The sequence below is a fragment of the Phycodurus eques genome, chromosome 3 (genome assembly GCF_024500275.1).
Source record: "Phycodurus eques isolate BA_2022a chromosome 3, UOR_Pequ_1.1, whole genome shotgun sequence".
Classification (NCBI taxonomy): Eukaryota; Metazoa; Chordata; class Actinopteri; order Syngnathiformes; family Syngnathidae; genus Phycodurus; species Phycodurus eques.
In genome coordinates this window covers 563,268-580,000 of record NC_084527.1, presented here as the reverse complement: position 1 = coordinate 580,000, position 16,733 = coordinate 563,268, and the positions used below count along the sequence as shown (strand labels likewise).

At 48.7% G+C, this 16,733-nt stretch overlaps 2 protein-coding genes across 3 annotated transcripts in view; both read left to right on the top strand.

Moving 5' to 3' along the window:
- The window catches only part of LOC133399624 (far upstream element-binding protein 3-like), a 35,456-nt gene extending 32,376 nt beyond the window's left edge, over positions 1–3,080 (top strand). For both annotated transcript variants that reach the window (XM_061671284.1, XM_061671283.1), the window contains one exon: positions 1,386–3,080. In XM_061671284.1, the coding sequence (XP_061527268.1) occupies positions 1,386–1,394 (9 nt within the window). In that variant the 3' untranslated portion in view covers positions 1,395–3,080. The remainder of the gene's footprint in view (positions 1–1,385) is intronic.
- A 4,734-nt stretch (positions 3,081–7,814) lies between these two features.
- On the top strand, positions 7,815–14,438 carry LOC133399529 (PR domain zinc finger protein 12-like). The gene is made up of 6 exons (XM_061671096.1): positions 7,815–8,070; positions 9,189–9,254; positions 10,445–10,569; positions 11,891–12,046; positions 13,520–13,634; positions 13,999–14,438. Exons 1-6 carry the CDS (start codon positions 7,815–7,817, stop codon positions 14,436–14,438), a joined length of 1,158 nt encoding a protein of 385 aa, XP_061527080.1.
- Positions 14,439–16,733: the final 2,295 nt, after the last annotated feature.

Below are 16,733 nucleotides of genomic sequence, written 5' to 3'. Positions count from 1 at the left end.
AGCTGTGTGTTGAGGTCAGCTGATTATGTCCAGTTGGAATTTCTCGTCACACATCAGCTCAGGCTCTTTCCCTGCCCGAGAGGTGACATTCCACGTCACTAAAGCCAGCTTCCATAGCCGGGGCACGGACCGCCTTCGGAGTCGCCCAGCTCCCACAGCGCCCGACCCCTTTGGCCCCTCCCACAGGTGGTGAGCCCATGGGATGGGGAACCCGCAGTGCCTTTTCGGGCTGCGCCCAATGGGTGCGGGCCCAGCCACCGGCCGCTCAACATCGAGCCCCGCCTCCAGGCTCGGCTCCAGAGGGAGGCCCACGGTGACCCGCCGCTGGGAAAGGGAAAATGTGGTTCAGTAGTTGTTTTCATGGGCGGTCTTTGAACCTTGCTTTGTCTGGACCCTCACCTACGAGCTGTTTGCAATGGGTGACCATGCCAGGGGCATAAAGCCCCAGACTACTTAGCTCCTAGCATCATTGGGACACACCTACCCCTCCACCATGGTAAGGTGACTGCTCAAGGAGGGGCTTTTCAACCATCGATTCAACAGTATAGTCCAGCAAATAAAAATCCCTGATTTCGGGATTTAGGAATGTGTCAATGATTCCCAACACAGCCAGTTATTTAGTTACTCTCCACTGGCTGTGGAAAAAGTCTTGGCCCCCTTCTCAAATTCTAGTCATTGTGAATAATAATGATTTTATGTAGCACCTTGAAAAAAATTTTTTTGCCAATTGCGTTGACAAACCAAGAACACAAAACAAACAACAGGAAAAAAAAACATCATCCATCCATGCATTTTCTACCGCTTATCCGGGTCGGGTCGCGGGGGCAGTAGCTTTAGCAGGGGACGCCCAGACTTCCCTCTCCCCGGCCACTTCATCCGGCTCTTCCGGGGGATCCCGAGGCGTTCCCGGGCCGGCCGAAGGACGTGGTCTCTCCGGCGTGTCCCGGGTCGTCCCCTGGGTCTCCTCCCGGCGGGACGTGCCCGGAACACCTCACCGGGGAGGCGTCCGGATCGGATGCCCCGGCCGCCTCATCTGGCTCCTCTCGATGCGGAGGAGCAGCCGCTCGACTCCGAGATCCTCCCGGATGACCGAGCTTCTCGCCCGTTCTCTAAGGGAGAGCCCGGACGCCCTGCGGAGGAAACTCATTTCGGCCGCTCGCGTCCGGGATCTCGTTCTTTGGGTCGCGACCCGCACTCTCGTGGCCATAGGTGAGGGTAGGAACGAAGATCGACCGGTAAATTGAGAGCTTCGCCTTTCGGCTTAGCTCCGCAACGGACTGACGTACTCTTATCGTTGATTATATTGTTGTTAGTTGTTCATCTGTATTGACACAGCCGACACACGTTTGATCTCATTATGATGATGTCATTTCCTGTCTCTGCAGGATCACTAAGAGGCCCCTCCCACCCTTGGACGCCGCACCTCCTCCCTTCCTTTTGTAGAGCAAATTAACGGAAACAGGAAGTGCTCTTCTTCTGGTTTTAACCTCCAAAGTGTCGGACTTCCTGTTTGGCTTTTTTTTTTTTTTTTTTTTTGGGGACACTTGAACAAAGTTCACTTCACCTCCTTTTGTCTTTTTCTTTGTTTTTTCAACACGTGATGCCTAGCAGTCTTGAGGAAGATGATGGTGATTATTGTTTTAAGCATGCCGCATATTGTTTTACTTTTGTTATTTTCAGTGTCGATGTTTTGATGGCGTCGGACAGAATTGTGACACTTTGCCTTGACGGGCGTCTTTTTGTACGAAACTGTCATTTTATTTCTTCGGTCACCATTTTGAACGTGCTTGTAACAAAGCCCTAATTTCTTGTTTTTCTCTCGGTTCTGCGCTAGAATCTTAAATTTGGTCTTCTCTGTGGTCAAACATCGAGCGATGTCGTAGTGCTGGCGGACGGCACCAAACTAGCACGTTAGCACTTGAAGTTTTGGTTAGCACCCGGCGGCTGCAATGCTAGCGATCTGTCACTTTGTTTGTGTCAAATCACAAACGTTGTTGTAAAGTTTGTTTATGGGTTAGCTTTAGCCACCTAGCGTTAGTGAAAGGCATGTGCTAGTGTAGCATTGCGCACGGTTCGGGCCACAGAGACGTTTGACCTTGAAGGATGTCTTTTTGTACAAAACTGTCAATCATTTTATTTCCCCGTTCGCCATTATGGATGTGCTAGCGATAGCGACAATGTCCTAATTTGTTTATTTTTGGTTTGATGCTCGTTCTTAATCTTGTTTTTGGTAGTTTTTACTGCGTAAGATGATCCTGTATTTGTGCTCTCTGTGGTCCGAACACGAGGCGACGTTGCGACAAACTAGCACGTTAACACTCAATCTTATGGTTAGCAGCTAAAGTGCGAGCGGTCTGTCACATTTTTTTTGTGAAATCACAAATGTTGTTGATAAAATGAATTCACTTTCACACTCTTTTTGTTTCGCATCCTTCGGGGTTGTCACGTAGCCTGAGCGGAAGGAACGTGCTAGGTTGCTGCTAGCGTAGCACAGCGCACGTGTTGGACCACAGAGACGATTTGTCAGGCTGCTCTTGTTGATCGTTGTTGTACGTGTGTGACCAAGATGATGATGATGAGTTGGGTTCAGGGGTCTATTTAAATGCATTTATGAATATTCGGTTTGGTAATGAGCTAATATGCTAATGTACATGTCGTCACTTCAAAATGAATTTTATTTTTAAGTTTTCACCCGCAAGGAGCTCTTCTCAAGACTGCTATGCTAAATGCTAATGCTAACGTCTCTTGGCCTCGCCAGCTATAGAGCGGCTCGATGGCCTCGTCAGCGCGGGCGGCGACTCCGAGGCCAGGAGACGGATCGATCGGGGAGCGGGCGTATCCCCCAGGGGTTTCGGAGGTGTGCCCAGAACCGCCCCGTTTTAGTTCTTCCCAGCTACGCCACTTTTTTTTTTTTGTTTTGTTTTGTTTTTTTTCTGTGGTTTTTCTAACGGACGTTTGTCCAAATGTAACCTTTGGACTTTTCTAGTAGATTCTATGGACTGACGGGCGAGGAAGACGAAGGTGAAGATGATGATGATGATATAACCATGAGGGCTAATAAACAGGCTCCTTCTTTCTGACTTCCTGTGTCTTTATGACCACTTCCCGCGGCGGCCATCTTGTCCGCTTCACTCACCAACCTCACGTGGCGACCGTTCATAATTCCCGGCTTTTTGATTGATTTATTTGCGTTCCAGATGGCATCATTGATGTCATCCCTGTTAAGCATGTGAGAATGCGCACGTTTGTGTGTGTTTGTTCATCTGTTGTGTTTTGGTTGTTGTCATGTGTGTGAGAGAAAAACTGCGTCGTCGTGACAAGTGTCTCTGTGTCCTGTGTGTGTTAGGTTGTAACTTGCATTTGTAACGAGTGTGTATGTGTGTGGTTTTAACGTGACGTGTCTGTGCGTGTAATTGTGTGAGTGACGGTGCGTGTGTGTTTTTAACGTGCCGTGTCTGTCTGAGAGTGTTCGTGTTGTAATGTGTGTGTTGTTTTGCGTTGTGTGTGCGTGTTGTCTGTAACTTGACGCGTCTGTAGTGAGAGACAGTTGTGTGATTGTTACGTGTGTGTGGCTGTAACGTGGGGTTGCAGTTTGTGTGGGGCTTTAAGTGCGCGTGATGATTGACGAGTGCCCCGCGCAAACTAGACAATTTGAATTTGCGTGCGTTTGGCGATGAAGTCAGTTTCTGCGGTTTGAGTCTCTCGGCTCCCCTGGCCAGCTTTTAATGGTGTGGTCATTAAGTACAGTAAAGTGCTCTGTAAGTACAGTTGAACTCCGCGTGCGCGATGAATATTGAATGAGGTATGGGCGTGTCCACCATTAAAAGTCCGTCTGTCTCCTCCGCAGGAAGTCACATGACCTGTGATGTCACCCGATGATGGTGATGGTGAGTGGTGGTGGTGATGAAGACGACGACGTCAACGTGTTCGCTTCAAATATTTTCCTTTGAATCTGCCTGCACGCCTTCTCCACATTCGTTCACATTCACACCACTCATCCAATTTCTATACTGTTTATTCTATAGTCAAGTAAATTTCCATGCTGATTCACATACACATTTGAATTTGCCTCCACTATATATACACAAAGTGTCTTCATTTTGATTTCCAAACACACTTCGTGTCATTCATGAATTTGAATTCAGTCACTCTGCTCGTTTCAATTCACACGCGCACGATATCACAGCTCATTTTAATTCACACCATCATCATGTGAAGTCACTGTTCATTTTAATTCGCATACACTTTTAATATCCAGTCTTAAAATGCGCACTTCCGGTCCGTCGAGCTGTACGCCAAGCGGCTGCCTTATTTCCAAATCGTTCGAGGCTCACCGACCTTATTGGCGAATTCACCCAAGTCGATCCTTGAATTCAATACGGACCGATCGTCTAATGCGTAGCTAGCGTAGCTGTTCGTGTTAGCTGACGGGAGCCGTACATACGAATGCGGCTAACCGACGTGGCGGCCGTGTTGGGAAGGTCGGCGGTCCCAGAGGAGGCAATGCGTGAGCGCTGAAATTCAATCGTAACTTGCTTATTCCTCCATTTATTTTCACGAGGGTTGCTGTTTTGTCAACGCCAAAGCGTACGCGCTCAACAAACAACGTTTTTAGAAAAGCAGAAAAGAGAAGTGATTCAAATGTATTTTTCATGTGAAAGAGACTCCCATAATTGGACGCCGTTTAACGCAAGCGTATGCCGCACGAGGTCGCGGCGGCGGCGGCGTCGCTCTTTCGGTTGACGACTTCGACCTCCCGACTTTGCGTCGGAGCTCAAAATGGGCACGTCGTATATGCCCGAGACATACTAGCGCCCGCTCATCCTTTGCTCGAATCGTTGACATTTGAAGCAAAGCAAACTCCATCAACGCAACCTTTTGTCTTGTTTCGGCCTCCTTTCGCGGTGCTTTCAAGGAGCAAGCCGCTGTCGGGTTGGTTTGATCTGTGAGGCCGGCCGCGTGATGAGGCACAGCGAGAAAGACGGCGGCTTAAACATCCGCGGGGCTTTTTGTTCGCTTTTATTTGACTTCAGGAGCACGCCGTTGCATCGACTGGCTCGTGGCGTCTCCAAAGATCGAACCCCGGGCCCCGCAAGTCCTACTTGCAACACAGACACCCAGTCGACGCTGCTTGCCGTACACACGACGTTGAATGTACACAAACTATATTTATTTGAATTCGCACGCATGAATTGAATTCAGTTGCGCTTTAGTCACTTGAAAACGGGAGTGCAGAACATGCAAAGTCCCCACAAACGCCCACGCGGGAGCAAATCGACCCAGCGAGGCAGACGCTGCGACCGCCTGCTTTTTGTTATTGTGGCAGATAACGTGAATACTAATGAGCTCCGCTGGAGTGCGCCAATGTGCACGCGCCGCCTTTTCTCCTCCTCCTCTTTTGTGACTCCTCTTGTGCCGGTCACGTGCCCACGCACACCCGGCGCCCTGCCCTGACTTCCAGCAGGCTGAGTGCTCTGCTGTTGTGTTCGAGGTAAAGACGCTGCGCTAACGGGGTTTGCTGGCTGAAGCTCATTAAAGAGGGTCAGAACCCCCCGCCACCCGTCAAGAAGAAGCAAAAAAAGAAAAGGCCCGACTTCAGTCACTCAAAATAACCACTTCGACATTATTGCGACTAATGGACAGATTTGTTCCAATTTGAAACTAACCAGGATGAGTCCAAATATTTTGGATAATTATTCTGTTCAGCCAACGTTTATTCCAGGGTTATTCCAACATCGGCCCAGCGATATCATTCGGGCATAACGTTGAAATAATCCCCGAATAATGTTGTGATAATCCTGCGATAAGTGTCGCCGATGGCTTCGGTGCGGCCAGCGTAGGTTCAGTTCCCGCTCGGCGACGGCGCGAATGTGAGTGCGAACGGTTGTCCGCAGCTAGACGTGCCCCGCGACCGGCTCGAGGCGCAGTCCGCCTTTCGCCCGAAGTCGGCCGGGACGGGCTCCGGCGCCCCGTGACCCTAAGCGGGTTCCTGGGAGCGCACGTCGCCGAGGACCTCTCCCGGACCGGCGACGCCTCATCACTGGCCTGCGCGATTCCCGACCCCCGAGCCCCATCGTGCGCTCGTTCTGCAGAGGGACCATCGAGAGCATCTCGACCAACTGCCATCCGTCCATCCATCCATCCATTATCTAGCGCTTATCCGAGGTCGGGTCGCGGGGGGGGGGGGGGGGGGGGGGCGGTAGCTTTAGCGGGGACGCCCAGACTTCATCCAGGTCTTCCGGGGGATCCCGAGGCGTTCCCGGGCCGGCCGGCCGGCCGAAGGACGTGGTCTCTCCGGCGTGTCCCGGGTCGTCCCCGGGGTCTCCTCGCGGCGGGACGTGCCCGGATGACCGAGCTTCTCGCCCTCTCTCTAAGGGAGAGCCCGGGCACCCTGCGGAGGAAACTCATCTCGGCCGCTCGTATCCGGGATCTCGTTCTATGGGTCACGACCCGCAGCTCGTGACGCATAGGCGAGGGTAGGAACGGAGATCGACCGGTAAATCGAGAGCTTCGCCTTTCGGCTCAGCTCCTCCTTCACCGCGACGGACCGATACGAAGTCCGCATCGCCGCGGACGCCGCACCGATCCGCCTGTCGATCTCCCGCTCGTGAACGAGACCCCGAGATACTTGAACTCCTCCACTTGGTTCCCAGCAGACCCTCACAACGGGTTTGGGCTCGCCACGTCGGACGTCGGACCGCCATCTTCCCCCGCCGTCGGAGCCAAGTCACCACCGGGTGGCGATCGGTTGACGGCTCCGCCCCTCCCTTCACCCGAGCGTCCGATGACACGACCGCAAAGTCGATCGTCGAACTGCGACCTCGGGTGTCCTGGTGCCAGATGCGCGTGTGGACACCCTAATGCTTGAACGTGGTGTTCGTTACGGACAATCCGTGGCGAGCACAGAAGTCCGGTAACAGAACACCGCTCGCACTGCACCCGACCCCAATGGCCCTGTGCCCGGCCGGGCCCCACCGGGGCCCCACCGGGGCCCCACCGGGCGCTGGCTCCGGAGGGGGGCCCGGGTGAGGGAAAACGGAGTCCGTAGTTTGTCGTCATCATAAGGGGTCTTCGAGCCGTGCTTTGTCTGGTCCCTCACCGAGGACCTGTTTGTCATGGGTGACCCTAACCCCCAGACAACTGGGACACCCAAACCCCTCCACCACGATGAGGTGACGGCTCGAGGAGGGGAGGATTATTCCTACCCGAATCAAGGAATCTTCCCGAATTGGTCCAGCATCAGTGCTATGTTATCCCATAATTATTCTAACGCTAACCCAAGATGTTGTTCGCGCAACTTGATTCAGAACAACAACCTTTCAAGATGCTGCTGCCACCAATCCCATGACGGGGATTCCGGAATGAGTCGGCACGGGGGCGCGATGACGTGCTTGCTGCAGCATCTTTCTTCCAGAAGTATTTATTGCAAATCGTGCCGTTCTCCGTGTGTCGTCACTTTGTGGTGTTTTCGTTTGCAAAAGTGGGGTCGTTGTCATGGCAGCCACCTTCCTCCTCCTCCTCGCCGTTTGCCGATATTCGCTTGTCAGATGCAATTCCGGCATTATGAGACCGTTGCGCGCACGTCGACACGTGACAACATGAGCGCGCAGCGCACACGTGCACCATTTTTCCGAGATGCGCGCGCACCGAGCGCACGTGTATAAATGAAGGCGCGAGGCTCGTGCGTGCGCCTCTTCCTTCTCCGCCTTCAACTTGTTGACGCGCACGAAATCTTTGCGGGAAGTTTTTCCGATTCAGAAGCTCCTTGACTTTTTGGAACTTGTCGTCGTTTCTCCTTGACGTCTCCTCCCGCCATGGGCTCGGTGCTGCCGGCCTCTTCCTCGTCCCGCCCGTCGGAGCGGAAGTCGCGCAGGCCCGCTCAGCATCCCGGCGGCGCCGCCGGTCCCGTCCTGTCGGAAGTGATCACGTCGGACGTGGTGCACAGCTTCCTGTACGGACGCTGGAGGCGCGTGCACGGCGAGCAGCAGCTCTCGCACGACGCCGCGGGCACGAGCGCGAGCCCCAAAACCGCGTTCACGGCAGAGGTGCTCGCGCAGTCCTTCTCCGGAGGTTCACTTTCATTTGTACGATTATCATGAGCATTATGATGATGACGCCATCGGAAAATGTGGTTTCCGCCGCGTCACGTAAATGAGGGTTGCAGCTGAGAAATCTTCTTGATTGAAATGTTCCGAAATGAAGCGATTGCAAATGTTTGTCGTGTTTCGATGGAATCCACCAAGAAAGTTTCCTCCAATAGGATTTCTCAAATCACCGTGGCGTTTTTTGATCGACTTTTTATCGTCGTTATTTTTTTCCTTTTAAAAACTCGTGCGGTCGTCTTCAAAACGTTATCAAATGAACATTTTGAAGAGGAATTAGTGTTGACATCGAGGCGACTATCGTTAAAAATGAACGCGGTGAAAGCAAAAGTCGTTTAGGATTCCGTCAATATTGTGATCATAGTAATAATGATCCTATTTCGAACGTAGTCTTCGTAAAACAGATTCTTTTCTCTATTGAACTAATAATAATTATAAGAATTCCATAGAAGCGTGTCAAATAAGGCCGATGATGCAAATGAGGTGATTCATGTTACATTTCGTTGGGAGATGAAGAACGCGTCAAAAGCGTCGAGGTCATTATGATGACTTTTCAAAGCAAGTCCTATCTCGAGGCTCCGAAGTCTTGCGGCCTTTTGGCGCCTCGATTGCCGTCGCGTTCGCACAATTCTTCTTCTTCTTCTTCTTCTTCTTTTCTTTTCTTTTTTTTCCGTGGAATTCGTTGTATTGTTTCTTCTTCTTTTCGATGTGAGCGCCGACAAACGTGAAAAAAGACCCTTTTGCGACGTTTTCATTTTTTTCGAACGTGTTGGTTCGACTCAAATAATACAAATGTTTGACGAATTCCTTTTGAATTTCATGGCTCATTTCATCCTTTATTTCGTTGACTTGAAATGAAAAAGTCCGCGATCGGATCCTTGCCATGATTCACAAATGCTCATTTACGGTTTCCTATTCATCTTTCATTTGACGTTCAACTTTGACGGCTTCTCCTCCAAATAATATTATCTCGTGCTCGTCGTTGTTCGGTCCATCGGAAGAACTTTTTCAGCGCATCCGCACAATTTCATGTTGCCAATATGTTTGTTCAAATTCAAATGGGAGTGTGTGCGTGCGTGTGCGCAGAGGTGCAGAAGTTGTCGAGTTTGGTTCTTCCCAGCGAGGTGATCATTGCGCAAAGTTCTGTTCCAGGTAAAGCACACGAAGTCCAGATGAAAATTGTCATATTTAAGTGCACTGTAAATGTCAATATTAATCCTAATATGATTAAGAATGACACGTTTGAAATTGAATTTCTTTGTCATAAAAATCTGCAAAGGAACGGAGGTGATTGTGTGTCATGAAATAATCAATAATAATAGTCATCGGTAATTGGATTTTTTTTTTGGGGGGGGGGGGGGGCGGCAAAGTCATTTCAATATATTGAATCTATTTTTACTATTTTGAAAAGCACTCTACATTTGGGATTTATTCCGAATTGATTTGGATTGAGTCACCTTTCTCTACAAGTACATCCAAAAACTTCATCCAAAGATTTGATTCTTTTCTAGTTCATAGTTTCGTTTAAATGTACCTCATCAATAAGTTTGAATCAAAGTTGAAGTCATTCAAATCTATTCAATCACAGTAATTGTCATTCCCCTTTTTTATGTTGGAACTTTTCTTGAACGTACCTGTTAATGATAAAAAAAATTTGCAGTAACCTACAACATTATTGTCAAAATAACTCAACTTTTACGATTATGTATGGATATATATATATATATATATATATATATATATATATATATATATATATATATATATATCCCTCCATTTTGTGTACCGCTTATCTTCACACGGGCGTGCCGGAGCCTATCCCAGCTGACTCCGGGCGAGAGGCGGGCTCCACCCTGAATTGGTCGCCAGCCAATCGCAGGGCACATAGAAACACCTACGGGCAATTTCGAGTCTTCAATCAACCTACCCTGCATGTTTTTTGGGGGGATGCGGGAGGAAAGCGGCGCGCCCGGAGAAAAGAACACGCGATCTCCACACAGGCGGGGCCGGGGATCGAATCCCGCTCCTCAGTCGTCCACCGATAAATGTATATAGATATATAGATATCTATCTCTATATATACATATACATATATAAGTGACAAAAACATCTCCAATGTTATGTGTTGTTTTAATGAACCCAATTTGGGTTATTCATTGAACCCAAATACAAAACCCAATTTTGGGGTCAAATGGAGTCAAGCGGCGGGCGGGTCGTTTTTTGGGGGGCCAAACAGTTTTTAGATTACATTATTCAAGTTATAATTGCTTTTTGTGATTAAAATAATGAGACGCTTGTGTGTGTGTGTGTGTGTGCGCGCGCATGCATGCGTGTTCCCGCAGGAGAAGGTCTCGGGATCTTCTCGAAGACCTGGATCAAGGCGGGAACCGAGATGGGCCCGTTTACCGGGCGTCTGGTTTCTCCGCAACACGTTGACTTCTACAAGAACAACAACCTCATGTGGGAGGTACAAACACACACGACACACTATACATAAATGAGATAGATTGAATATAAAAAGTCTACACACCCAAAAAGCAAAGTTTTTGGAGACTAAGATCAATCATTCGAAGACATTTTCCCTTTTCAATGTGGCCCGGAACCTGCACCACGAATTGAATTTTTCCTTTAAATCATTCACTTGTGTCTTCCTGGGGAAAAGTGCAGCATTCCGGTATCAGAGGATTGGCTCTCAAATGGTTCAACAGTTATTGACTTTCGAGACAACACTCTGTCGATATTCATGACCGCCAATCTACAAAAAAGGGATGTCAAAGACGGGGTGCCCCAAGGTTCTATTTTGGGGCCTTCGCTCTTCATCCTTCCATTCGCGAATGACTCGGTGAATTCGTCGAAATGACTGCATCGGGTTATATTTGCCGGTGATACCCATTTATTGTTCTTTTCGTGCGAGCTTCAAGACATACTCAATGTTGAATCGAACAAAGTGGATACGGCGGTCGTCGTTAGGATGATGATGGAAATACAAATGTTTGAACGGGGATGTGTAGGCTTTTTATATCAAGTCTACATCTAAATTACACACGATAGATACATCTACCAAAACAACAAGCTCCAAATTCACTACCCACCAAGTGAAATATTTCATGTATTGATTGATTAATTTTTTTTTTTTTTTTTTTTATCATATCACGATGATTAAAGTTTATGCTAACAAAAAGCGCAAATTCAGCCTCTGCAGGAATTAAAATCACTTGTAATATCGAAATGATAAAAACTACTTTTATGAATCTGTGGCTTATTTAACGTTCACTTTTTTTCACTAAATCAGCTGTTCTACGACATTCCAAATGATGGAGGTGCACAATATCATAATAGCGTACATTTCATGCGTATCAAGTAGGGCCTGACCGATTCATTGACCGGCCGATATTAGCCCTTTTCAAATTCTAACATTTTGTTCAATATTTATTTGTATTGTTACACACATGAACACATTACAACATAACATCATAACATTTTTTTAAAAAAAACACACAAAATCGGCCTATTTTATGCCAACGTAAAATGAAACAAATCCGATAAGACAAAGTCTTTTAAAACAATCAATGTTTTGCCTGCAATTCAGATCTTGATTGTTGTCAGCGTTCAGGGACCCAAAAAGAAGTTATTATACTCATTATACAGGATATTGTTTTCAACGAACCGGCCACTGAGTCGGTTTTCGAAATTCGACACTGCCAAATTTCGGAATCGGCCTCAAAAGTCCAGATCGGTCGGGCCCAAATATCAAGTGTGCGTTGCGTGTGCGCGCATGCTTGGGCGAGGTGTTCGACGTGGACGGCGGCGTGCGTTTCTTCGTGGACGCCAGCCAGGAGGAGCAACGCAGCTGGATGACGTACATCAAGTGCGCCCGCAACGAGCACGAGCAGAACCTGGAAGTGGTGCAGCTCGGAACCGCCATCTTCTACAAGGCGCTGCAGGTGCCCGCCGCCGCCGCTATTCAGCAAAGCCATTTTTATTATTGCTATCAAGTTTCCACTTTTGCAAGGCCTTCCGGGCACCGTATTTTATATTCGTATTATTCTTAGTAGTAGTAGTCGTAGTCAGTGGCGTGGCTAGGCCTATTTTAGCGGAGCTCAAGCCCCCCTAAAAGCTTGTCAAACCCCCCCAAAAACCTTTGGCAGTATGTGTTTAAGTTTGATTGTCCTAACCCTCCTAAAACTGATCCTCAGCGCCCTTAAACAAATACTCTGCTCCACAAATTCCTCCCTCTGTCGACTCAACATTCTCGGGGGGCTAAGCCGCCCCAAAACGTCCCAACCGAGCCACGCCCTCGGTAGTCGTAATCATCGAGGTCCCGCGGGCCGCGATTTGAAGCGTCCTTAGAAGTAATCGGAAGCAGAATCATCTTTATTTGCCGAGTATGTCCAGGAAAGGCACAATTCACCGATAAACAATAACCTTTTAAAATGGTCGTTTTACTCATGTTGATTTTGTTATTCACAATAAAAGCATCAACCACATTTTTCACAAGATGGATCAATACATAATCCATTCAAAAAAATGATGAATATATGTAAAATAGTTCATTTGGACAATAAACTCATAAGTGAATCTCATTTTAAAAATGTTACCATTTCTAATGAACTTCATTCTAATGAATTTCCCAAATATCTATCAAAACAACCACATCCGTAACAGAGTACAGTACCGTACATAGGATCGAAGAGAAGACACAATCCCCAAAATAAGCAGAAAATAGGACATGTATTCATCGAATATTTGTTTCTAATTCAAATAGACGAGTAAAGAACAAACAAATGAGCAAGAAGAAGAAACGTGCATTTACCCCAAAAATATATTTCAGGCATGATGTCAAATACACCCCCTGTTTTTGATTTCGAAGAAGTTTAATTGCGGGGGATAAATGGATCCCCGAGCAGGCCGAACTGCTCACTCACTCATTGCTTGCGATTGATTGATTGATTGATTGATTATGAGTCACTGATGGCGTAGCGGTGCACTCGCCTGACTTGGGCGCGGGCAGCGTGGCTTCAGTTCCCGCTCCCCCCAGCGACGTTGCGAATGCGAGTGCGAACGGTCGTCCGTGTCTACATGTGCCCCGCGACTGACTGGCGACCAGTTCGGGGTGTCGTCCGCCTTTCGCCCGAAGTCAGCTGGGCGCGACCCTAACCGGGATGCGCGGTGTTGAAAATGGACGGATGATTGATTATGATCGTCGATGGTTGATTGGTTGTGCGGTTGTTATGATGGGTCCGCTATTTTGGGTCGGTTGTGAACGTTATGGTCGGTTCACCAAACGCCAACCATGTTTTCAGGTTAGTTACACGGTATAACTATTCATCGCTACAACTGGAATTAGAATACAGGCAATTACGATTGCGTTCATAAGTCTTGCGTGGTCTAACGTGATGTTCCCACGCGGTCCCTAGACCATCCCCCCTGACCAGGAGCTGCTGGTCTGGTACGGAAATTCCCACAACACCTTCCTGGGAATTCCCGGAATTCCGGGGGGCGACGACGAGCACGCAAAGAAGAGCAAGAGCGGTAAGGACGTGTTAGCGTCGCATTAGCACGAGTGTTTGAAACATAGCACGTTTTATTAGCGTTCAGTCATGTAACAGCCATCCTAAATAAGTCGTTTGTTAGCCTAAAAGGTTCAAGTTCCTCAAGTGCAGTAGAATGTTGGCGTAATGTAGTGTCCTAGCATTAGCATGTAAGAAACAAAATGGCGAACCTCCTAGAACACCGCCTTGATCTTCTCGGATGTGATTGTGTACGATTCATTTGTACATATTGTAACTTATTATTTAACTTCTTAACCAATGTGGAATGACACCTCTTACCTCATCGAGGTCATTTTTTGTGTCATTGTATCAGTATCATTTCCTTCCACGCGTTTGTTTTTTAGATGACTCCCACGGCCGCGAAGGCTCGTCGTCCTCGACGTCGGGGTCGGGATCGGGCAGCCCGGGCCGCATGCGCTGCGTCATCTGCCGCCGCGGCTTTAACTCTCGCAGCAACCTGCGCTCGCACATGCGCATCCACACGCTGGACAAGCCGTTCGTGTGTCGCTTCTGCAACCGCCGCTTCAGCCAGTCGTCCACGCTGCGCAACCACGTGCGCCTGCACACGGGCGAGCGGCCGTACAAGTGCCACGTGTGCCAGTCGGCCTACTCCCAGCTGGCCGGTCTGCGCGCCCACCAGAAGAGCGCCAGGCATCGCCCGGCTGGCGGAGTTGCCACCGGAGTCGCCGGTCCCGGAAGGGCGCCGCTTCTGGTGCATGACGACCGCTCGCCTCCGCCGCATCCCGCCTCGCTGGTCCGCCACATTCCCGCCGTGGTGCTCTAGACAGGAAGTTAGCCGCCAGTACGCTCGTTCCTAGCCGCCAGCAAAACATTGTAACAGTAAACACTGGAAATTGTCGAGACGCTACCTTTTGACTACTCCCATCTGCCACATCCCGCTTCCCCGCCTCCAGCGCATTCCTGCCAGAAAGCTAGCCCCTAGCGTGCTAGTGAGCCACATTAGCATCCGCAAGCAAAAGCCTTGCAGCTATACTATATATATGAACATTAGCATTAGCATGTTAATGTTTCCACCGCAGTCCCACCACAGTGGTTGAGATAGGAAGTTAGCTTGTTTCCTCCACTAGCATTCTGGCGCACTGAGCAGTTGTAAGGGAGCCTTGAACAAGTAAGCGCAGGAAGTTAGCATAATGCTACTTTGCGACAACTCCCATCCACCGCATCCCACTTCCCTGGTCCACCACATTCCCGCCGCGGTGCTCTAGACAGGAAGTTAGACACGAGCATGCTAGTTAGCGTCATTAGCATCCACAACTGAAAGTAATGTTCAAATAAACACAGGAGGTTAGATGTTACAGCCGTAGCGTTAACGTAGCAGCATCTCGGGTTGCTTGTAATGTGTGTTGAACTAGCATGCTAATTAATGAACTTAATTTGCTGATAAAGTTAAAAGAAGACGTTAGTGTTACGCTCCTATATGCTCACCGCATACAGTATAGCTAAATGCTAGCCAGATTCGTTTTCGTGATGAGCACAGCAGTTCTTTTGAGTGTACTGAATCACGAGAATCAGTTTGTTCAGAAGATTTGTTCAAAAGATTCGTCGCCTGAATCGTTCAGTTCTTTTTCACAGAATCATTCAAGCGCTTTCCTCGTTCGGTAAACGATTGACCCCCGAGGTTCACGTTCACGTTGTTGTTGTCACATATTGTGAAGTAAGAAAGGCGGGGATATCAAAAAAAAAAGAAAAGAAACAAAGATCACCTCTCTCTCTCTCAGCAAGCTCTCGAACACCCGGCTTCGGTCGAGAGTCATGAACAGCCGCGTGGCGAGCGGCGCCCATATCCTCGCGCGTCCCCTCTCCATCCGCACAGGCTCCCGCCGGCCGGCGACGCGGCCAAACTTGTGTGCATTCCACCACGGTGGACAGCGGCGTTGACAACAGGCGCCCGCGCTTCCTTCTCCTGTTGTTGTCATCTGATGGGTGTAAAGCCTCTTTGAGTGTCTTGAGAAGCGCTATATACGTTTCATGTCTTATTATTACGAAACAAAACGCTTTAACAACCGCATTACGGACACAGAGGGGATGATATGTGTGCGTACATATATACACCTACATTTATTCCATAGTATGTGTGCTTGTTTTCATGTGCTTGACTGACTCAACATTAGCCGTTAGCTGAGGACAAACGGTTGAAATCACTCATGAGTACGTTCACCGTGTTGTATGTCGTTCCTTGCGCGAACGATTCACTCGTCGTACTAGTTCGCAGTGAACCTCCGCACGAGTCACTCATGGCAGAACAGTTCACTACGTACTAGTACGTCTCTCCTTGGCGGATCGCGAACGAATCGCTCGTGGCTTACGGTACGCTCAGTTCACTGTCAGTTCATCAGTACGTTCAATTCACTTGAGTCGGTCCCCCGCCTGCGCAGTGCTGCCTGCTCATTGGTCATTCGCCGAAGTGAGCGACAACGCTGGCGAATCACAACTCACGTGGCGGTATGTTTTGTGAAGCCCCGCCCCCCGCCTACATGCCGGCTGCTCATTGGTCATTGGTCAAAGATTCGGAAGCGAGCGACAGAACGCCGCGCCGGTTCTGTTTCCGTTCCCGGCCGACTCGCTCGCGGCGGCAGCCAAGCTCAAGAGCGAATCGACTGATTCAATTCAGTACGTTCACTAAAAAGATTTGTTCTTTTGAACGAAACGTTTACGAACGAAACAACAATAGTAAGCGTCTGCGAGTCTGTGTTGGAAAAAGTCAACACAGGAAGTTGGCATGATACGACCATTTGACCACGCCCCTCCATCACATCACGTCGCAAAGGAATGTAGCTTGTTTCCACTGCGGGTGTGTTAGTTAGCACCATTAGCGTCCGTCAACAACACAAGGAAAATGATGCATTGAGAGTGATGCTGCCGTTTGGAGCTAACATGCTAGCATTGCAGCATCGCGCCACTTTGTGTTGCATGCTGTGTGTGTTAGCCTAGCATGCTAATGTTTTCACTTTGCTGCATGCTCGTAACAATAAAATATGATCAAATCTCGATGGATATTATGTAAGAATATTATTACATATTATTGCCATGTATGCTAACATGCTAAATCTATATATCT

Excerpts from the sequence above, each read along its gene's own strand:
- LOC133399529 (XM_061671096.1), top strand. The coding sequence starts at position 7,815 with ATGGGCTCGGTGCTGCCGGCCTCTTCCTCGTCCCGCCCGTCGGAGCGG. Across the intron at positions 12,047-13,519 it reads TCTTCTACAAGGCGCTGCAG|ACCATCCCCCCTGACCAGGA; the intron begins GTGCCCGCCGCC and ends CGCGGTCCCTAG. Across the intron at positions 13,635-13,998 it reads CGCAAAGAAGAGCAAGAGCG|ATGACTCCCACGGCCGCGAA; the intron begins GTAAGGACGTGT and ends TTTGTTTTTTAG.